The 24,641-nt window shown below is 38.8% G+C and overlaps 1 protein-coding gene across 1 annotated transcript in view; it reads right to left on the reverse strand.

Moving 5' to 3' along the window:
* The window catches only part of MTX2 (metaxin 2), a 36,563-nt gene that overhangs the window by 6,808 nt on the left and 5,114 nt on the right, over nucleotides 1-24,641 (reverse strand). The window contains 3 exon segments of the mRNA XM_065670284.1: nucleotides 3,004-3,076; nucleotides 15,094-15,140; nucleotides 16,124-16,171. Of these exon segments, the coding sequence (XP_065526356.1) occupies nucleotides 3,004-3,076; nucleotides 15,094-15,140; nucleotides 16,124-16,171 (168 nt within the window).

The following is a 24,641-nucleotide window of genomic DNA, read 5'->3' on the forward strand; positions in this document are numbered from 1 at the left end:
TATACCTGTAAAACATCACTTACAATTTTCAAAGCAATTAAATATTTTAGATGCCCCAGAACATCAGCAGGGTTTTGTTTCTTTCAAATGAGCACATGGAAAGCTCTAACATGCATAGCTCACCCAGAGAACATTTGTAATAACAAACATCCTCCTCTTTCTGAACCTCTTCTACACATAATACTTGCAATTGTGTATTTCAAAGTTATTGAGTGAATTCTATCCACTTGTATTTTAATAATGGATTTTGCTTTGCTGGAAAGACTTAATTCAATGTTTCTCTGAAGTACAGCTGGGAAATCCCAGGAAAGCAGACAGAGCCTTTGGCTAGTTTTACGACACAACACGTTCCCACCCTCCCTTCTAACCCACTGGAGGGGAAAAGGCTGCTGAAAAGATGACGGGAGACGTGGCACTGTGCCCAGGAATGCAAGCAGGGGGAAGTGCAAGCACGCACTCAGCAAGGCAAGGTCTTGACTCTCCCTCCTCCAGTCCTTCAGATTTCTAACAACTGGGCCAGCTGGCTCCTACTGGCTGCCCTAACCTTCACTCTCCAGTTGTAAGCTGGCATTTTCTAGCCCCATGGTCCTGGGGTCAGGAAAAGGTTCTCAGTATGAGACCCATAGCTTCACAATCTGAGGAGCTGGGAGTGGTAAGGAAGTGCTTCATCATCATGGAAGCAAAACAGGGTTAAAACTTAACCCTAGTAAGGCTCAACAGACTATGAAGCTGAGCCCTCCGGATCCAGCATGGAGCAGGGCTAAAAATGGCCAGTCCTGAAAAGGAGACTGGGAAATAATTGTATCACTGATGGAACCTGTCAGGGTGTGAAGGGCTCCCAAGTCTGCATGCACCACCTTCACTGCCTGGTAACCTTCCCTACATCCAGGACTGAGCTAAAGCTTTAAGGCAAGCAGAGATACAAGAGGAAGAAGCCCTGTTACACATAGCAAGCCCAGAAGCATGACAGAAGTTGCCTCACACCCCTTTTCCCAGCTCTCAGGGTGTGAAGCTGAGGGCTCCTGATCCAATCCACCCTAACCAGGTTATCTGTCCTGCAAATCTTCATCCAAGTGCAATTGATAAAAATCAACCTTATATTTAAGACTAAATCCTTTAGGATTATTTACATGACTGAAATAATCCATGAAATGCTGGATGTTTTGTATTACTGAAAACATCCTCAAGACCAAAAGCAGTAAATAAGTCTGCACAGTGCAGTGGGGCAGAGAACCCTTTTACTTTACTTTGCCCACCTCTCACTGTGGGCAAACTCTGCTCTCAATAGGCAGCCCAAAGAACAAGATCAGCACCCACCTGACTCTAAATATGTTATTATCAATACATTCACTCTTTTCACTGAAACACAACCTACTGTTCAGCTTAGCTCAAACACCGTTCATGCTAACAGAAGATTCAGTCATGGTCTTAATCATGAGATTCACTTCTCACTGGCGCTATCAGCCTAAGGGCAATAAATGAAGTTCATCACACCAACAAAGGCTTCATCTGCATGCACATGCTGCATGTTGCGGAAGGAAACACAGACCCCTTCGTGCTTCAGAATTCAGTGGTTTAAACCAGACTGTGCTTCACACACCAAGATCATATTCCTAAATCCCTCAGAATGGGTTTTGTCATTACAATGACTATGACATAAACTTCCTCCCAAAACGATGAGATGCAGATCTCTGTCTGCTGCTGCTCCTGTGAGACAGGGTAGTAGGGAGGGAGAAGGGAACAAATTAACACCTTGTCTGAATTATCGTTAAAGGACCAATATAAAGAAAGCAAATGGGGCAAGTGAATAAAAATAATAACAAAAATAATGACTGCAGGAATAAGGGCAAAAAGAACACATGTATTTCTACCTACGTTTAAACCTGAAGCAGCATCATTTTCCCTCTTGTGCTCCTTGTTTTCAGCAGAAGGAAGTGTTCAGACCCAAATTACATCGGATGCCAGCAAGTGTGGACAATGGTGCAAGTGGCAGAGAAGTAACAGCACGCAACTGTCACCAGTCCTGCACATGCAAGACACTCCTCTGTGCACATAAGATACTCCTCTGTGCATGGATTCAGTGTTTCAAAGCTACCTTTATTTACTAACAAACAATTCATATATCTCCATATTTTGCTGTTTTTTCACTGCTACCAACCAACTTGGGTTTTTTCACAAATTGTATAATTTCACTGCTTTGACCAAAATATCAGTAGCAGCAACAGAACCCATGCAGCTGGGAGACACATACTGACAGGCATTTCCATGTGGCAGTCATCAGCCAAAGCCAGGTACCAGGTAAATAAATACCTCTCTCAGACAACAAAAATCCAGGACAGAGTGCAAGGACTGCCAGACGTTTTGCCCTGCATTCAGCAACTCTGATTTTCAGGCAACCTTCTGAAGCCAGCCTCTGATGTTTTCAGGCAACCAGTCACCTTTCTAATAATTTACTGTTGGTGGGTTTTGATTTTTTCCAGAGTCTCATAGATCAGTGGATGATTTAAAATTGCCTGTCACCCCTAACAATGACAGTGCACCCTTTAGTCTTCTTCTGTATCAACATCCTGGCAATCATCTCCCAGAGAGGGTAGAAAAAGATCATCTTTCTATAACGCTGTCTCACCCCAGCAATGGGAAGACATAACAGCATTCACTGGAATACTCCCTGGATGCAGAATAAAGCCACTTTTGGAAACATATGTTTTTCTGCTTCAGAATTCAACCACCCTCAGGCACTTGAGAGGTTTCCACCAAGCATTTGAACTGTCTGAGCATTCTATATAGGTACTCCACCCACAGGGCAGTTACACATTGTGCCAGCGTTACTTTGCATTTGACTGTTTTAATTGTTTGCAGAGGAAGAAACCGCACTGGAGAGGAGGAGGGAAGGCAATCCACACACTGGAGCACTGACCGACTGTTATCAGCAAGACAAGGCATAGTTGCCATGGTATCAAAATGGAGGTATAACGTAGTAATCTAAATGAAGGCCACACTTACCAGATGGGGACATGTACTCGGCATTTGCCCTGCAAATCACCCGGATTGGCAGATTGCACATTTGTAAAAAGGCCTGGAAACAAAGAGTCGCATTTAAAAAGCATTAATACACCAGTGACAAACAAATGTGTTCTCAACACATTTCACTACATTTTAGCTAGTTCTTAGCACACGCTTACAAAGTATAGATCCTTGCATACTACTTTTAGGAAGAAAAAAAGGTAGGTAAAATAAAAACCAGGGTTTTTTAACTTTCTTAGACCACTGCTTCTTATCCAGTCATTGACTGGAGTTCTTCTAATGAAGTTTCATCTACTGTTACGGTTTTTTTTCAAGATGAGCAAAGGACCAGTATTTGACAGACACAATTAGATGCCATGGCTGTATAAAATTAAGTGATATTTTAACACTCCTGAAAAGAATAATACTTATTTCTTCTGGCTAAAGCTGGCTAACGAAGTTCATGTTCTGTAACGGCAAGCACACATAGCACCATCCAACATTACATGACAGGACAAGGTGTAATAGCTTTAAACTAGAAAAGGGTAGATTTAGACATGAAGAAAAACATTCTTTACTGTGAGGGAGGTGAGGCACTGGAACAGGCTGCCCAGAGAAGCTGTGGATGCCCCACCCCTGGAAGGCTGGGATGGGGCTTTGAGCAACCTGGTCTAGTGGAAGGTGTCCCTGCCCATGTTAGGGGGGTTGGAACTGGATGACCTTTAAGGTCCCTTCCAACCCAGACCATTCTATGATTGTATCTACAGTAGCTAGCAGAGGTTTTGCTCGATGTGCTCTACTGTCAGAGCACAAGTCTGCTTTGGGAGAAGTATTATCTTATTTATATGAATCACAGACAGCACAAGTGATCAATTTATTGTTTCTATCTGTAACCTTAGATTCAAAGCATACTCAGTAGGATACCAATTTTTGTCAGCACCACCACAAAATCCTTAGTATGTTTCTGTTGAATACCAAAATATCAAGAAAAATATTTGTAATTTGGGCAGAACATGGCAAATAAGGAACCTCTTAATTTCTAAAGTCTCTCACAGGTCCTCTCAGCTAAGTCCTAGCAATCATTTTTTCTTTGCAGTTAGACAGGTCACAATTCCATATTCCAACATTGTACCTCTTTATCCACAGTGGCTTGAGGTGAAAAAAGCCTAAACCAAGAAGGCTACCACCATGAAGAAAAATGCTGCTGCAACACAGCACTTTCTACTTGAGCCTCCTCCCAGCACTTCTGATTGCAGGACCTGGCAGTAAATTGCACTCTCTCAGTTTTAGATGCTCAGACCCTGATCAGAGACATCAAAGTAACCTAACCTTAACTTTTAGACTGCTTACCTCTGAACTAAACGAGACCATGAGGCAAGAACTAACACTGGTATCAGCCCTGTTCCTAACTTTGGGGCATCTGTAGTATCCATCAAATAAACAAAAATAACCCAAACAGCCCTCTCCTCTCTCCTGCTCTCCAAGTCATTTGTTCCCAAATCTCAACCCAATCTGGGCAACAAAGCAAGAAGCTTTGTTCCTTTTCCAACAAAATCCAAGAACTGCACTGTGCTTTACAACATTGGCTCTTGCAGGTTTAGATGACCTAACTCAAGTCCAAATCCCAGTTTAAAGCAAGGAACTAGGATGATAAGCTGCTACATAAGACATAGATGATGGCTGACAAGAGGCCACCTCAGAACTGTAGAGGCTCTGCAAAATCCCCTGGAAACCTGGATTTCTACAGCTTTTGATTTCCTTAGCCTACCTTTAAGAGCCAATTACTTTACATATACATACAGAGAGATATATAGACAGACACACGAAGAGAGGGTACTAGTCATGGTCAACATAGGACAAATACTGCAGGTCCTGCACTATTTACCAACAAACTGGTCTCTAGCATGCTTCACCACAACTAGAACCTCTATTACTGCTTAAAGGCGCAACTATCACCTAAAGAAAATACAAGGCACTAGCCAGATTTTACATCACCACACATTCTAAGTTTGAGAGTCCGTCAAGAGTCCACCAAAAATTGAGGCTCTTCCTGTCTTAGCATCCCAAAGTCCATGCAAACTGTAAGAGTACCCAAAAGACTAATTTTTAAATGGGAATTTAAGGAATTGGTCTGTCAGTCTTATATGTCTTCCTTTATCTGCTGGCCTCCAGACCTAGCAATGCCCAGGCTGTTCCATCATGTCTTCTGCTCAGACTGGGGCTTCATATGCAACTTGTTTAGAATTAGATAAGAGACAAGAATGCAGAAACTTGGTTTAGATTAAATGCTCCTATGACAGTCCTGGACACAATCTAACCCACCAAAAACATACACCCTAATTCAACCAGTACAAAGACTTTGTTCTTCTGAAGGCTCCACCAGTAGCTAAAAGAATCATCTCAACAGTACTGTGCTGTGGAACTGATGGCATCAAACAGCTCCAAAGAATTTCATCTTTGGGTGAGAGGAGTGGAGCAAAATTCTACCATACTACTTAATCCTTAACTGTTCAATTTCATCTCAAAAATAAGCGAAATTCCATTTGGTCTAGACTTACTGAGTGAATTTCTTTCACAGTAAGGCACTAAATTAACTCTGCAATTCTGCATTAAGCTAGAGATGAATTTTTAACTGTCATGTACTATTCTCACTGCAAGTTCATAAGTCTGAACTGCACTGGAGTTAGGGCAACGCACAGATAACTGAAAAGCTTGGAAGGGCAGAGACACAGTTAAGCAAAAGGAGGAGAGTCAGATCACAATTTTTACTTTTTCATATCAACATGTCAGAAATAAGACACACTGGCACAGAAAACATGAGCTGCTTCAGCAAATTATTGCCTACTGTACATCACATCATATATTGGCTCCTACACAGTACAAGGTTTCTACCAAAAACAGTCCTCAGCACAGACTGAACTATAAATAAAATCATTTTAGTGCAAAGAGTTCAGCCAAGTTTCCATCAAAAATCTGAATCTGACCTTTATCTCCCTCCTTATTCTCAGTAAATATCCACAGACCAAGGAATATGAACCTTTATTACACTTAGCAGGAAAATTCCACCTCAGCCTCTGGCCTAGTGCAAAGAGGACTGAGAATACGTTGCCATTTTGGCATCTCAGAAATGCAAACACACTGTGTCCATGTGCCTTTTTTGCATTTTGTAGTGAAAAGAGGAGAGAAGTCTGAACTAGAATTGAGCTCTAATGTGGGAACAAATATTAACTAAATAAAAAGGCTCACTACTCTGTATAATAAAGTGCAGATTCCGGTAAGCTTAGAAATGAGTCATTCTACTCTCAGTGAGTTTAAAAAAATTATTAAAAAAAATACAGACCCTGAAGTAAACACCAAACCAAAAACCTGAGGAAACTTCCTTGGAATAGTCGTCTTCAGTTCTAATGAAACTGATGACCAGGGCTGAGCTTGAGAAACTGAAGAGTGATTCAAGATTAAAACCGGGCAAATCCATCCAGTTCTGCATTCACATCAGCAGTCCTGCAAGGTTCAGAAACACTGATCATTGCAGCTGCCTCTCCAGCAGCCTTATGAGGCCTGTTTCAGGAACTCCCTTCAACATGCCAACACCTATTCCACTTCAGTCTTTGTCTATATTTAGGATTGACTTTAAGATGAGTAGTGAAATAATAACGAAATCCAAAAAGAGGAAACTGAATAATGAAAGCGTTGAAGACAAAAATCATGTAATGCTATACAATAAACCTTAAAAAAAAATACAATCCTGCTATCACATGTTTAAAAAGATAGAAGCCCAGGGAATTAAAAGACCAGTACGTCAAGCTGTAATTTGTATCCTATTAAATTTTAAGTGCTCCTTACATATCGTTCTGCAGGAAAACAAAGGAAAGCTACACAGTATGAGAGAAGTTCAGTCCTTACTGGATCCACACTGCTGAACTAATCATTACCAAGAAAAGCAGGCCAGTATCCATTTCTTGATTCTGCTTAAGCTAATGTCCACTGGATAGCCTTCAAGTAAGCTAAAAAATACATGTCAACTGCCAAAAGGAGACAGTACTACCTCAAACCACAAGGGCTCAGCCTAAGAAATAAGCCTTACAATTTGCATTGCTACGAGAGAACTTACATTCTTTCACTGATGTAACCAACAGGCTTTGGCAATTAGCAGTATTAACAACACAGGTGTTTGAGTTTTAGAGCACAGTGAATGCATTTCATATTTATGGAAATTATGGCTTCTTTCAGAAAAAGAGAGAGACAAGAATCATGACCAATGCATTCTTATAAATATCTACCACCAGAAAACCTAAATCTTCTTTTCTAATACATTCAAACTACATAAATTAGATTTTAGATAATAACTGATGTTTGACAGAAAGTGGCATAAACTATTACCAAAATAGTTGAAATTGGCACAGATCAAAGAAATATTAGAGATAACAGGACAAAGCAGCAATTTCTATGAGTCTATCTCATTTAATGCTTTAGTCCAGTGATCAAGGGAGGATTTGTTCTCTTTTTGACTTTGCATGTAGAATGTCAGGAACCAGCACATTTGGTGTGCAGATGGTATCAGACCGCCATGGCTTCCAACTCTGCTAAAAGATGTGGTGGAACACTGTTTATTTCAGCTCAGAGCATCTCATTTCCCTTTGGGTACCTCGCACACATAATTTGAGCAGGCAAGTAAACCCTTGCTTTCCTTGTGAGAGAAACCATAAGCTAAAGCGAGTGAGCTCAGTTCCTTTGAGTGCTTTTGGAGTGCAGGGTGAGAGACTGAAGGCTGAAACCACCCCAGTGCAGTTCTGCTGAAATTTATTAAGATATCAACACCCCTTCAAAGACACAGCATCAAAAGCTGAGCAATCTGAAAGATCTGAAAAAATAAGCCCAGGCTTATTCTTGCACATCAGAGATCATTGTTAACATCATAAATTTGGCTGATCAACTTAAAAAAGGGACTGAAAGGGGCCAACTGAATTCCAGGTGACACATAATCAAACCCTCGTGAAAATTTGCCTAAAAATGATAAGAAAGACAGTAACAGCAAAATTACAAATAAGACACTTAACTGAGCACAGCCTTTCAAAGGTGCTTTTCATTCCAAAGAACAGTATTAATTTCCCTGCTCTTTCTCCTCTGGAAATAAAAATGTACTACCAGAGAATGAACAGGGTGACTTTAGCAGGCCACAACTTGGATCTCCTCCAGCACCTGGGATTCTCATGCAATAATACTACAGCAGTTGCAGTTCTTCAGAATGGGGGTGGAGGGAATTGGCTCTCATGCCTGTAGTAAAATTGGTACACATTACTTTAGATAAAGTTCCTCGGTCCAAGGTAACTGTAAGGATGTTCACTGAAAATGTTTATTGATACTTCAAAAAAAACTCTACCAAACAAACTCTAAGCAGGGAAAGAACTAAATTCCTTCTGGAAAGGATAAACTTGGGGGGGTTATGCTTAACACCTACCCAAAGAGTTAGCTATATGTATCAATTCATAAAGAGAAGGGATGGACATTCTTCCTTCCCCTTGCCCATGCTACAGAAGATCAAGAGATGACTGCCCAATAGACTCTACACAAATAAAGAAAACTTAGTTCAAGCGTAAATATACAGAATTCAGTACAACTGAAGGACATCAAACCAAAAAGCTCAGGCTTTTAAACGGAATAAGTAATTTCATAGCATATACTAGTTAATGCAGCATAAAACAAGGGTAATGAAATCTTAGATTGTGAAGAACTGAGTATATTCCCCTAGCATCAGCAGGAGTGCTTCCTTTATCCATATATTCCACTGATTATTTGCATTTCTGTCATTTTAAATACAGGGTCCTAATCTCTTGTGCAGTATCAGCACTGGTCAATGACTGAAGCAAATGCCTGGAAAACTGTCCAGTTTAGTAATTTATGTTTAATATCATGTCTGCTACAAACACTTTTCTCTAAGTTATTTCTGGAACAAAGTGTGTCCTTTCTTTGGATGAGGTTAATCTAAGAAACAGATAAAGGCATTAAAAATAAAGATTCTGCTTAGTATGGTCTGTCAGCTTCTCTCCCACTTACACTGTCTTGCTTTCCTGCAGTCTAAGTCTTCCCCCTCACACTCTTCCAACCTCTCTCCCTGTATCATTACCTACATTTGTGAAGGGAAGAGAGAAATGTGACAATGTTTTTAACAATGCTACATCTCTTCTTCAAGACTGAAAGCATAAAGTCTATAAAGTTGCTACTGCCTCTGTACACCTTGTTTTTAACAGAAGACCTTCCTCTACACAGGGTGGTGGAGAGTTGCTGCAAGTCCATGAGGAGAAATAGAACAGAGGGCGAAAAAAGTGTCACCATGAATTATGCCTGCCCTTCCCTGCCCTCCCAATATATACCATTACAGACTAGGATAGAAAGAGCCATGGAGCAAGGAAAACAAACTGAAGAAAAAGCATGGAGAAGCCTCTCGGTGCCTTTCCTGTCCTACTGCACATTGATCCACACACGCCTATGTTTTGCACTGCCCTGCCTTCTCCTCCCAGTGAGTAGCATGAGCCACTCTGTTCTCAAAGTCAGTGCAGAACAAGCAAGTTCATACGTTTTGCTCTGTGAAAATGAAGTATCAGAAACTATACGAAAGGGCTGATAGAAAGCTTTGAGGTGACACTAGTTATAAAATTAATCAACAATCGTATGCCTATCATTCACTTCAATCATAGCAGGTGACACCTGCCAGAGATAGAGAATACATTTACAACAGCATTGCTTAAAGGACAGTATCAGCTTAAGGCTTGTTTGTCTTCCTATAGCCTGCCCAATTTCAAATTCAAAATGTAGGTAATAGGTTAGATTTCAATTACCTAAAAAAAAATAGTCACAGCAATCATCTTTGTGCTGCTTTAGCACAGCTCAAAAGCCCAAAGCCCAGAAACCCCAGCCAGGCACAGGACAACTCTCCATCCTCTTCTCAATCAACGGCACCCTCCCCATCCTCTTCTCATTCAACTGACATTCTCATCTCTGCTGATGCTGCCACCCTTGAAACAATACAAGAAAGGGATGCCATTGTGTCTTCCTATGATGACAAGGATGGAAAATTACTATGCGTGAAATACAATGGAAAGGAGTAAGAAAAGGGAGGGAGGAGTTTTCTATTTTTTCCTACAGTTAATTGTTTTAGATGTCATTTTTACTCTTGCTTTCCCTTCCTCTTTGCCCTCCCCTCCCTGTTTGGACACCATCAATAGGAAACGTAACAGACATTGGGCAGTGAATCACCCTGTCAGAGTTCCACCACAACGCTCTCCTCTTCCCCTCCAGTTCCCTCTCAGAATAATACATAGGAGCAAACACGTATACTTATTAAAAATAAGTTACAACATAATGTAAATCATATCCACATTGCAGTTGCTGAGATCAGAGGCAAGAATGAAATTACTTATGCCAAGACTCAAACAGTTCACAACTTATGCTCCCACATGAGGAACACTATTTTCAGATGGCACACTCCAGGCTTCATTTGAAGCAGATATATTCATGCTTAGTTTTTAATAAAGAGTGAGCCATTCCAAGCCATATCTGACTCAGCAGCACTTCTAAAAGCACTCACACAATACTGCTGTAAGAATGAGTGAAAGGCATTTTCTGTTTTCATTTTTACATTATTTCATGAGCATACAAAGGACAATATGTGATGACAACTAAAGAGTTATTCTCTACTTTATTGCAGGAACACATTTTAAAATTAAAAACCACAAACAAATCTACAGAATAATTCAGTTTTCATATCAAACAGCTGCAGACCCTGTAACTGAAATAGTGTGTCTAAGGTTATAAATGAAAACTGTTCAGTATCATTCTTTGAGTGACAGATTAAATTCCTAATCCAGTTATGGTAATGGCCACATGTGTAGTTTAACATAAATTAAGAGCTTAATTATATTTGTGACTATTTTAAACAAAATAACAAATTCCTTTGTACCTGTGAACGTAATTTATAGCAAAGCCACGTTCATTCTCCAAAACAATCTATTTTACACAGCAGCACAACACTGCTTTAATGGTGTAATGTAATTCTTGTAGAATGCAGAAAGAGTAGATTCGCTGGTAGCACAGAGGTTTTGAAGATAAATGAAGATGCTATTCATTCAGAGGTAATTTCATCTTAGAACTATATGAAAGATGTTTCACTCGCAAACAGCACCTGTATGGCTTGGGATTTAAGCATGTTTTCAGCTACAACGCAATGCTGCTAGATTGATTATGTTGATACTGCATTTCTCATCATGAAGAATTCCAACTTTTATTCTCTTTAAAAAAGGGATCATCAGATTTTCATTTCAGTACTAAGCCTTTGTTCAAGCCTCAGCAACAAGTTCAAATTTCTGCTAATGTTTTGTCTAGAGAAAAAACAAACCACAGTTCATATACACACACCAAAAAAATCATAAATCTGTGGAGGGCAATTAATCATGCATGATTTACATATTTATTTGATTACTTGTTTAAGTAAATAAGCAGTTGGTCTGTGTAACACAATTTTAAACTGCCCAAACATCCTTCTGTCATTCAGGACTAAGGACAGACAATTCTAAATGCACTTTACTGGAATATATTAAGACCGTTTACAACAACATCAATTGCATGAGCAATTAATACATATCCTAATGTAATGAGCTACAGGCTTTATAATCTCAGAACAGCTATGACAATTTCACAATCCTGAACATTTTAGAGAGCCTTTTAAGCAAGACTGTGAGACTACCTGCATAAGGATTTCAGAAGAACCTGTAATAACAGAGACAGTCTCAACATCTACATTCCTCCTCCTGACAAGTTGGAACAGTGCACAGAGATGCTCCATTTGAGGCAAAAGGCTTGGCACAGCACAGCTGTATTAACCCACTCTCTCCTACTCAGCCATAGCACTTCCACCTAGGCACTAAATTTACCTGTACCAGACATTAATAGCTTAGACAGGCTCTCTGCTTCAGACTGAAATACTATTTAAAACTCCATTTTTCCTCTTCTGGAAGTTGTGGAGTTGTTTTGTTATTGTAATACAGTTGTATATTCATTTCTGGGGTTTGGTGGCTTTTTTACTACAATAAGGCTGATAAGCAAGAATGCTGTATAATGGAAGCTGCACAATAAATAAGCAGACAACAGTTTTAACCATGAGTTGCTTTACCCAGGAGGTGTATGTGTTTTCATTAACTTTAATAGGAAGAGGTCTAAATATCTCACAAGAACACAGCCTTCATTCTACATACAGTGTTCTCTTTCCTGCAGCCAGATCATCGTTACTGATTGGTATTTTATTTGACTTCATTTGCAGTGAAAATAAAACTTCATTCAGTATCAAGATTTTACAGCCTAAGACCAAATGGGCTTCACTTTCAACACAACTGTGTAATACACTACCTCCAGTTAACAAACAAGGAGTGCAAACACCAAGAGGTACCAGAGATAATGCACTAGCTCATTGGAAGTTATGTTGCATTTTCAACAAATGTAAAGAATCTGAACCCAGTAAAAGAGAAAGGAATTGTTAATTTATTCTGTTTCCAATAACAATGGGCAGAAGAGGAATCAAAAAACAAACGACAACAAAAGACAACCACCAGAATCAGCAGAGAGGTTCCACAGGATGAGAGGGAACTCTTTTTTTTTTTTTGTTGTTGTTGGTTTGACTGGTTTTTAACTATTGAACACTACCACAGTTACTTTGCAATCCCCCTCTCTGATCTGACATGTAGCTATAATCAGGAGTCCAGATTTCACTGCACAATGAGAAGTCGTAAGTCAAATCATTATTAAAACAGCAAGACTCAACTAACTTCCTTTGTTCAGTCTGCAGCTCTCACCACTCATTAATTCAAACATAATGCCTCCAACAATCTGTTACACCTACACTGAGAGTAACTTGCTCTGCTGTCTGCTTGATCTTCTCTGTTGACAAGATGTACATGAAATGTCATCTGTATTGCAGGGTCATCAAGTTTAAGATAGTCAACTTTTACTCTAATTACTTACTATGGCATTGGATTTTATTCTTTATTTTATATGTAGATATCTGCATATATGTCCTATGAGATCTACTGCAGCAGTATTATGAATAGGTGCTCCAAGGAGATTTTGAGAAAGATCTGAAAGACCAGATGCAGCACATTTACAGTCTTGTTGTGAACTGTGTTTCTTAAAAATTTGATGGTGGCTGACTCCATATGCATCAGGATTTGGAGTCCCAGCCCCACTGATCAAAAGAATGTTTTCACCAGATGGAAGTTCAACAAGTGATGAACAAGATATGTATCCGCTCTGGTAATATTCATGTGCCCAATTTAGTACCAGGCGGAAAAAAATGCAAACAAACAAACAAAAAAACAGTAAAAAGATAAACAGGCTTGCATCAGAATAAAAGATAAATTCTAAAGGAACTCAGCAATTCCCTTATGTGAAACACACTGGTATATTTAAAGCTTTCTGATCACTAAGCTAGTAATACATAACTACAGATCTACAGACCCTAGTATCATTTCAAAACGGATCAAGGACACCAGGGATAGCTATTCTTTCGCAGTCACAACCATGTTACGTAGATTCCTCAAAACAGATATGATTCCCCAATACAAAATTGTTCTATAAGTTTAAGATCAGATATCTACAAGAGCCATATTTATAGCCATGGCTACTATCAGCTGTCCAGCTAGAGAATATTGAAGAAAAAGAAGCATTTTTAATATATTATAGTTAATTTATCATCTAAGTGACATGTGTAGGATAACAATGGACTGGAAACAGTAAAGCAAAATGATGCATTAGAAAAGGAAATTTTAGAATTATGTTGTTTCTTTTCTGTGTGTTTTAAATACAAACCACACCTATATGTATTGTTAGATGGTGTGAAAATTCATGAGAGTCACAAAAAATATAGCTTCTGGAGTTAAAAGGAACGCTGAGATCAAGTGAACAACAAAAACACTTATTTGCATTACTGTGAAGCACAACATAAAACACACTGCCCAAATAAATAAACACTGCCCATTTATTTGGTGTATCAAAGATGACTCCTCATTCCAGCAAAGGACAAAGGTGTCTTCTTGCTGTGACAGTTTACTCTTAGAGGTATCTCCCAGATTGCTAGCTCGAAGGAAAAAAGTTTGAGATCCTGGAAGTAGTTACCATGATCAAATGATTCTAACCTTTTTACCAATAATGTCAGTTACAGTCTCCTAGTGTCCCACTTTGGCTAAACGAGATGTAAGCTTTCTGGACAGCCATCGAAGACTGCCTGCTCTAGGTGCTCTGAGCCAGACCACACACAAAAAGCAAAAGGCAGGGAACAGTGCAACTCCCTACTAAGCACATCAGCAGCAAAGTTGCTTTGAAGAAGAGAAACCTTATAGATATCCTGCTCACCACCACTTCTGACAGCCAGGCCCTCTCTACTAATGGGCAAAACATCCCCTTGAGACTTGGGGTTACTGAACCTAACAGGTTAATGGAGTTTATGAGGACTTCACAGCCACAGAGGTGCTTTTAAGTCAATTCAAGATGCAGCTTTGTCAATTATATGGACTATTTCTAAAAACCACATTGGATCTCAACTCTGTATACATGATGAAATGAAGAAAAACCTATCAGAGACATACAAAGATTTGATGCCCACAGCATGAAGCAAACATGCCTCAAGTCTGGGGCAGTGTGAGCTTTGAGAATTAGTAACTTCTGGCTATTATACTATTATATTATACTATTAATAACCATAAGCATCATGCAAAATGTTACAAAACAAACTAGCATACCAAGAGACAACAGACAGAAACCATGCACAGTCCCCAGAATAGGTAGACAAGCAGATACTGTACAAACATAGACCAACATAAATATGAGTACAAGCAGCAGCACTCTTTCAAAATCCTCATGTCCTTTAAGCTCTGGCACTTCAATGACAATGTAAAGCACATCAGACGCAAGAAATAAGTAATTGATTTTGACAGAAATAATGCTTCTATTATTCATTTAGCTAAATACAGTTACTTTAGCTAGGTAATTATCAGAAAAAAATAAAATGGAATTAACATCTTTAGTTTAGAAAGGATGATGGTTTACCTGTACAGCAAGGGAAGATGCATTATCAGAAAGCAAAATTTGTTCCTCTGTTGAAAGAAAAACAAACAAAATTACAAACAACGGTACCTATTAAGCCACTGACCTGTAACCGTAAGCCATTCTGGGTTGCATTTCATATGCATAAAAAAAGGAGCACTTATATAATTGTTATGCAGCTGGACTAGAAAACCTGTGATGTGAATATTAAAAAAAGAAAGAAGAATAAAAAGAAAAGGAATTCCAGAATACCAGGAATATTTCTCCCGCAAATGCAATTGCACTTATCATATATTACCTCAATGTACAATAAAAAAATGTTCACAACTAAAAGCCAAATGCTTGAGTTTTATGCCAATTATTCTTCTTCTAATCAAAGTTAAATAAAACCGCATCTTCATAACTCCTCTGGCTAAAAAGTAAAAGTATTCAGAAACATATAAAAGCAGCTTGCAGTTAATATTGCACACTGTGTCTAGGTCTGTCACACAAAAGAAAGATGACAAGTTCACTGCAATAAAAATTCCATGCTTAGAAGACTAGGGCTGCTACCTATTAGTCTTCATTACTTTGCAGTCTTCTGACAACTGTAGCAGGCTGCTGAGCCCCAAATGGGGGCCATAATGTGATCTGATGATATATGAAGAGCTGCTAAAGGGAGCCTGAACCATCCTAGCCTATACATTTTAACAGTTCCTTTTTACTGAGAGCCCACTTTACCACAAGACTTCAAAAATCTGCTGCCTCAGCTATTGGTGCAGTAAATCTGCCAACTGCGCCTGCAACCACATCATTTTACACTGCCTACAGCAGCCAATATAATGAGTCAATAATAAACCAAGGACCTTATAGGCCATGAATAGCTGGTTTATATTGGCAGATGCAAGTATAGCTAAAACCTCTGACCAGACAAACAATACAAAGGACTTTTTTACAGTTTCTGTGTTTCCTTTCAGTTAATTGTCTTAGCGCATATTTAATGTGCTTTCTAAAAATAAAGTATTTATTAATTGGAAAAGAACAGTGTACCCACCCTTCAGTTGCTGATACAATGCAGCATTTTCAGGCCAAGGCTCTGCAGCTGTGGAAAGAGAAGGAATTAATTAAGCAAGACAAACAACATGTTCGCAGATGCTAACTGAACATGAATGCTACCTAGAGCAGGAACTCAAACTGCAAAGATGCTGATGCAAGATTTTACCTGCCCTAAAAATATCCCACTGTCACTCTCTTCTCCCATACTTCTCTCCTGCTCACAGAGGAACAACAGAGCAGAAAACCAAGTCCCAAAATCTAATGCTGCGACAAAAGCTAGAATTCAAGCTACGTGCTACATTACAGAATGGTCTTGTAGTCCTCAAGCTGCTAAAGCAGCTCTTTTACCTCCACCATAAAGTCATCCTTGTGCACTTTCCCATCACAATTCCAGCCACTCTCAAGAGCAACTATTTATTAAGGTACTAAACAAAGAATTATGGAAAGAATAGAACAAGACACAGAGAAAAGAAGCACAAACCTCTAAACCAAGTGTGAAGAATGGACTGGGGAAATGGAGAAGCTTTCTGCCTTTTAAAGTTGTGTCCCCTCACTGGTCCTACGTAATACCCACCAAGCCAGGTACTTGGGCATGTCAGAAACTTACCCATCACAACGACTGAGACTACCTATTGCTTTAAATGATGGTGAACCCTAAAATGGGAATGTCAATACACATTTAAAAAAATGCATCATCAGTTGCTCAAAACAGTTGAGCAGTTCTTACAAAAATAGGCAAGGAAATAAAAGACAATAACATCTTCCAGTTGAGAACCATTGAACTATATCAATCATACACCTCTTGAATTTATGGGAAGGCAAAAATATAATCTGATTTACTGCTAATGATAGCATTAAGATAACACATCATCACACTGTTTTGTCTCCATTACATTCCTTGTTCATGTCTGATAATCTATTTTTAAATACCAATTCAAAGCTTCTGTTCTATGCAAACTAGCTATTTGTAAACAAAATTGATGTGTTAACCACATAAATTATTCTTTTTTAAGAAATGATGTCTATAAATAACTGTAGCTCAAATAAAAATACACCACTGGCTTCAGTAAGATCATGCTTTTTGTCTTTGTCCTCAGAACTCAAAGAAAAAAAAAAAAGACTACACAATTTCCTAACTATCATTCTTTTTGGATATTCATGAAGTATTAGGTTTTATGTAAGTCACATAGAACTGTAAAGCTTCTAACACTGTACACAGTTTTGCAAAGGTCACTGCCTCTAACATTCAGGCACAGAGCCTATCAAAGCTATACTAGTATGGGCATGAGAAAGCAACTAATCACATTTAAGTGTCATCAAAAAATGTTTTATGTTTTATTGTAGCAGTTATTGGTTTTAATGGTTAATGGTTTCTCCATTAAAGTTTTGCCCTGGAGTAAAAATTCTTCAGGTGGAAGTACATTTACTTCTTCAAATAAGACTAAGATAGTGCCTGTAGTACTACAGCCTTAACTGTTTAAAGTATTTTATCTAACATACTTTTCTTCAGGTCCACTGAAGTCTTGTAAGAGCAAACAGAATGAGGAAATTAAGAATGTTATTACTATACTTTAGCAAACTTAACAGTGTTGGACTCTGAGATACTTACAGAAATAACTAAGTCATGAATGTACATCGATCTCATAAATACTCCAGCCAGCCAGTGAAAACATCCTTTTTACATGCCAAAAATGGTACAGAGAACTCCAAATCACATGTGCCCATTTCAATTGATTTTTTTTGCCTGCCCCTCTTCAGACTGAAATGTCAGATTTACACCTACTTCTTGAATTCTAGCCCAAACTGGAAGTGGCCTATTTTTACACAAGCATGTGGCTGAAATATTTCAGACACACAAAAGTCAAGTGAACTTTTCCTAACAAAAACGCTAGGTATATTTCAAGAAATTCAAACACTAATTCCAGTCTGATCTTGGCACTACGCTATATGCAGCTGTGGAGATAGATATGCATACATAGGTACATATAAAGACTTGCTGGCACACAGAATCCAAAACTACACCACAGATTTTCATGAACCATATCTGCTGACCATAACTTCATTAGTCATTATATGAAGCCTTTATCCCACAGTCTTAGTACACAGCAGCACACACCTAATTTGAGGGAAGGAAAGGAGCTTTAAATCTCTGCATTCACTCATTGACGGTTTAGTTGTGTACTAACATACATTTTCTGACAAATAATGAACAAACATGAAAATTTCAGCCTTCATTATTAGCACACCTTAAATTTAAAATTTCAACAGTTCTAAGAGTGAATAATACCCCCTTGCCCTTGGCACCTGATGGTCTCCAGAGGGAGGTCACAATTCTGACCATATCTGGATAAGGTGCAATACATGCTCATAAGTCTTGAAGTGAGGCCTTCAGTTCTTTGTACACAGACCAGACAAAAGATAATTGATTTTGCTATCACTCCACAGACTGGATTTTAAAACAATCAACTTCACATTACAATTCATGTTTTATTATTCATATCTTAGAAAAAAATGTTCTGCAGCATGCATTCAGAATTGCATGCAGATCATGTTCAGTGACACTGGAGGCACAACACAAAGCTTGTGCAATCCTCTGGAAATCAAATCGTTAAATACCTACTCATTATCTGTTCCATATCTTCCAATTTCTACTCACTTTCCTTCTTCCAAGATGTCTGGAGTATGAAATACTTTTATTCTGATGGAGCAAGAAGTTTAAATACACACTGCTATATGAAAGGTCCAGGTTAGTAAGGTGTACACTAAATTAAAGTATCAGCTCCCAAGCTGCTTCGATTAGTTGAAAGGTCAAAACATGCAGTTAAGGAAGACCAGAACTCCGCTGGGGAAGAGACGAGGAGGAATCGCTGAAGGGATATCACATGCCTCCACAAGAGGAGAAAATGTGTAACATCTTTAATGTACGGCAATGACTCTTGCCTTATGAATGTAGGTGAAGACATAATTTGTAGAATAATAGGCACTAATATTACATGCTGCTTCAGTTCTGTCATATTTCCAATCCATCAAGTTGATTAATGCTATAATAACTCCTCACAAACTTATCATTTGTGCACTAATGAAGTCAAATCCAGTTTATCATTCGGCAACTATAATCTTCTGGTCTTTAAATGTTCATTTCCCTGCTAACCACGGCTACTGTGACACTAGGTATATAAAGAGAAAATTAACAAATGTGATGTCAATTCAGTTTCAGAAGTTTTCAACACAATCACATTTATGTGTTAGATCCTACGCGAGACATTTTTATCATTAGCTGTTCACAGGATGAAATAACTGCCTGGAAGTATGCCTTACAGGAACAGCTTCTCTACATATCTTAAGGAACTACTCGGTTCTTCCTTCTGCCTCGAATTACTATTGTGTGGTTTTCAATGGGTCTGTCTCTCAGGCTTGCAGTCTTTAGTAAAAGCTGTTTTCCCACCCTACCGAAAACTCTTCCCATGCTTAACAAATTCAAATATTTAGTCTTTCATGTGGATTGTCTGCTGCTTGATCAGGACAAGCAAACCTCATACTATCGTCTTTCCCTACTTCTCCTCTACCACGCTGCTTGTTTTTAATGCCAGTTATAGGAAACAATCATCTGCAGGATCAGTCCTCCCTGTGAAATTTGCCTGAAATAAGCTTCAGTTCAAAAGTTACTGGGAAAGTGAAAATTAAAGGGACAAGGACACAGAAATCATCACTGCATAAGCCTTGCTATCCTAGGTGCTGAGAAATTGGCAGATGCAGCATCACAACAACTGGAGAAGTCAACCGGTAAGCAGACCACCTACATAACATCTCTGTTTTTGTGGATAACTAAAAATGCATGGAAATTTAACTAAGCTCAATGTTTTTGTTAGTCAAAGTGTTTTAAAGCTTAGCATAGAAAATGCAGATTTCAAATTATAAACAGGGTTCTTAGGTGCCAAATTAAACTTTTAGAAGAAAATTCTGTGAACTGGTGTGTTGCATGTTCCCAGTGGAGTTTTAATTATTCAGGTTTGTAACTATCTATTAAAAGAGATTCCTAGACTACTCACCTGTCATGTCAAAGAATGACTTAGAAAATACATTTCTGCTCTCACAGAAACCTTCCAAAATGTAGAATGAGTCATGACAGCCATGTCAAATTCTTTGACACTAAAAATATTCTGCTTAAGTACAATTTTCAGATTTTGTGCTGAAACGTTTTACTTGAGCAACATTAAGGCCAGAGACAGATATTCATATAGCATTTTTATTTCAACATTTCCACATGTTTCAGGTTGTCATTTCAATAATAATACTTTATCCACTCAAATACTTTCGGGACAACAAGAGAAGAGAATGCACATAGGATGTAAGAAGAAATACTTAAGACCACTGGACTCCACTATCAGCAAGGGATCAGCAGCTCACCAGAGGCCTATGCACATCTCAGCTCCAAGTAATGCTCTCAAAACAGGACATACACAGGACATACTATACTTGTACAATGGTGAATTTTAATTCAAAGAACGAGAGCCTGCCATAACATTCCCCCAGTGAAATCTATGCAACAGAAAGTACCATGTTACCGAGATGCTCTACAGTGCCTCAGCCCCACCAATTCCTTGTCCAGGCTGTTCAGAGTCTCTTTATGAGCATACAAAACTCAGTTTCACCTCCTACACTCTGAATTACTAGGAAACTATTTATTCTGTGTCAGTGCTGCCTGGATGGATGGGAGAAACAGGCATTTTTACCCACCTTCCCCAAGCAGCTTCACGATGATGAAAAAGATGTAATGAAATAGATGCTTTACAGTTATGCCGTTAATCCTTACTCGCTAATCCTTTACTTAAAAAAATATTACCCTGTGAAAATGAGAAGACACTAAATACTTTGCATGTTAAATTGTGGAATATGTTAACCAACAATTATGCCATTTCAGCAGTCTCGTATGAATAGGCAGTTTCAAACAGTAGGGTAGGCAGTGTGGTTTGCCTTGTTTGTCTGACACTCGTTTAGCACACTTGTCAAGCTACCCAGACCTCTGGGTCTGGGCATCAAGATGTTCCCTCCTGCAGAGAAAATGAAGTTACCAACAGGTTGAAAGTTTTTGTAGAAAAACACCCAGCTTGCAATTAGGTTGTTCCCAGCTCTTAGCAATACCACAGAAACTCTGTGGGGCAAGAACATTTTTGAAAGGCAGTGCAGAGAGAAGTAATTTTCTGCTATAAAACTAGCCTATGCCTAGTAAGAAGCTAACAAATTAACACTGAATGTAACTATCCTGTTATTATTTCTCAAGTACTGAAACTATACAGTGAGAAGTAAATCAAGACAATTTCTGCCCCAAATCTCTTATAAACAAAATTTACTAAATTCTCAGTATGCCAGCAATTTATCCTTTGAAATCTTCTTTCTACTTCTGTAACCATAGTACTCTGTCGACTAACAATCTTTTCCACGCAGCTCACTATGTTGTGTAGGTGAGGCTAGGCCCTGGTCTGGGAATACTTGATCTTCTCAGAGACAACGATTCCCTGAAATCTTAAGAACTTTAAATTGTATACAAATAAAGACTACTTCTTCTCTAAAGTAATCAAATTTGCATGGCCCAGTTTCTTTTCTGCTATCTTCTTAAACATTTTGATATTAAGCTTGCATAAAAAGCAGGAAAGCTAAAACATCTGTATTTACCAGTTTGGTTCACATGGCATTAAAGGCCTGTTAAAACAGCCAAGAGGCAAGATATCCTCTATTAAATACAAAAAAAAAAACAACAAAAAAAAAAGTTGGCATTTGAATCACTGTAATGCAGTATTACACTGGAGATATTAACTTACACATTATTTCCACATAGTTTCCCTCAGCATCTCCCTAGGTAAAAATTTGATTAAGTTATAATGAGATACCTCAAAATTGTTTTCTCACAAGAGTAAACACTAAAAAGAAATCCAGTCTTACATCTGGGCAACATCCACATCCAACATTATTACTTACAATCTCCAAATATTATGCAGCAATCAGCAGGAAAATAGTTACCTTTTTTTTTGTTTCCCAAGACTGGTGCTTTGGGGAAACCTGCTGCTCACTCTGTTCCAGAATGTAGTAATGCCAAGAAAACCACACAGAAAGCTATCCCACAGACTCCAAGAGGAGAAAGGATTATTAGCCACTTGATGTCAAGATGCATCAAAAAGGAGAAGATAATCACTTCTTCTCTTTTCATAATACAAATCAGTGGTATTTTCAAGTACCAATTCATTGTTTAAAAAGAAAATGACAGGGATTTATGTGCTTCTATGTCCTTATTACATGAAATATGTGGAGGAATATCTTCTGTTTAATCCACTGAAGCTGCAGCCACTTTGGAACCACAGCAGTTAAAAATATACATCTTGTACATTAACAGTGATCAATAAAGGAAGTACAAGAAAGTTGTGAATTAGCTTCCATAAGACCCAGTGGTTCAACCCACCCGCACCAGTACAAATCAATTTCAAGTAATTTTCCTGATCCTGTAAACTAACAAGGGCCAAGAAAAAACGAAAGCATCAGCAACTCCCAGGCTCTGCTGACAAGGGACCAAAAAGCACCTCATAGTGCCTTGCCAAATGAAAGCTGACTTTCACATAAGTTAAACAGTATGCATTAAATCATGTATCAAATAATTACATCATTTGCTTAAATCCATCCCAGGCCTCCTCTGTAGAGATATTACAATTCAGATAAATCATGACTGCTCAGTAATTATTGATCAAGCAGACTGTCAATGTAAAGACTTAATCTCAGCAGCAGTTCTCAAACTTGAGTTCCCTGTGGCTGCACCACTAAGAGAGTCAGTGTGTGACATTACTGCAACAGCCATTTAACATTATACAATCTGCTTCTTCACCCTCCAAGAAAGCTATTAATTGCATATATTTAAGCATTAGTCCAATTCTGTTACTGTCTTTGAGTTGACTTTCCAGAGTACACACATCTGTGGGTTCAATCCTCCAGGGTGCTGAGCATTCTCACTGCTAAGGGATGCCACAGGAGGGTGACTGCTTGGCATCTCTGCACTTGCAGAATCATGCCTCCCATCAGAAGAGGAGGCCAAAAACCTCAGCAAAATCAAATCCATAAATAAAACTTGTTCCTAAATCAACATCTGGATTTCTTCAGAAAAATCAGAGAGCGTGCCAGCTAAATGATCTCAAAAGACTTATTTATAAAGTCCTGACAAGCTGGAGCTATTTTACTTATTCCTGTTATTCAGCATAAATGCTCCATCTCAAAGCTCTGTAATTCTTAATTATAGCTTTTTATAGATCTCTAAATCAATCCCTTCCCTTTGTGCTACTTAAGAACCTTGCCCTCTTTGGCCCTTACTCAAGAAGTAAAACTTCAAGCATAGGAACTGTGAAGAATAGGATGGTGGAAGTATGATACTAATGAATGCCTTAAGTGCCTTACTGGACTGGGACATTTCTCAGCCATGTTATCGACATTTGTATATTTTAAATCAGTCCTTTGAAAGCTCTCTTAGACTGAGATCCCCTCTTCTCTGTGATAGTCTGAACTCCTCCTCCCCTAAGGATGTCTGGCAGGCAGTCTTAGCACCATTTCTGCAAAGTGCCTCAAGGAGCTGGCTGCCTGCTTTCTCATCCAAGGCACCCCTACTCTAATCCACAACAGAGATCCTACACATCTGTCCCACCAGTCAGCACCCCAGTATCCCATACCTGCTCCAAAAGCTACTCCCCACATACACAACTCCTGCTCACCCAGTCCTGGCCCCTCTGGCCTTTTGTTAAGGCTCCCCTTCATTATCTCTTTATCTTGCCCACAGCCTGAGCACAGCAGTACCAGGAGACACAAAGTGATGACTACAGAGAGTTTCTGTGCCAGTCTTGCAAAGGGGCAAGAAAAGCCAAGATGTCTAGGCAGGAGAACTCTGCAGGGTAGAAATGCAAACAGTGAGCCAACCAAGCACTGCCCCTAGCCAGGAGGAAAATGCTGCTTTAAAGCTCAACCTTTAAGTCAGCCCAAAACTATGGCACTTGCAATAGCTCTTCCTCACCTCTAGGAAACACTGCAGATGCCCTGATTCAAAATCTGAAAACATTTATCTTGTTGTCTTAATCATATCCTCACAGCCTTCATTTCTTTTCCAAGGCTTTCCATGAATACCCTCCAATGCATCCAGAGTTTCTCCAATATGGCATTCAAATAAGAAAAATAAATGTTGGACATTGGAAGTTCTTGCTAAGGATGCAAGCATTACATTGGCTTCAATTTCATTATACAACTGCTATAAGGCAGAACTGCTAAAATTCCCATCCCAGCATTTTTATCTTCCAATTCAGTATGCACATTCCATTTTTTGGTTGGATGTTCCCACCTCCCCCGCCAAATGAGACTGGTATCAATTTGTCCTGCATTCTCTAATAACTCTCTTTTTTCCTGTGGATGTTTCCAATCCTTCCTATGCATTTCATAGGTTTTACTACTACATGTAGCTTCTTCCAGTTCGTATTAAAATATCCATTTTCACA

This window comes from Lathamus discolor, chromosome 3 (assembly GCF_037157495.1).
Source record: "Lathamus discolor isolate bLatDis1 chromosome 3, bLatDis1.hap1, whole genome shotgun sequence".
NCBI classification, from domain to species: domain Eukaryota; kingdom Metazoa; phylum Chordata; class Aves; order Psittaciformes; family Psittacidae; genus Lathamus; species Lathamus discolor.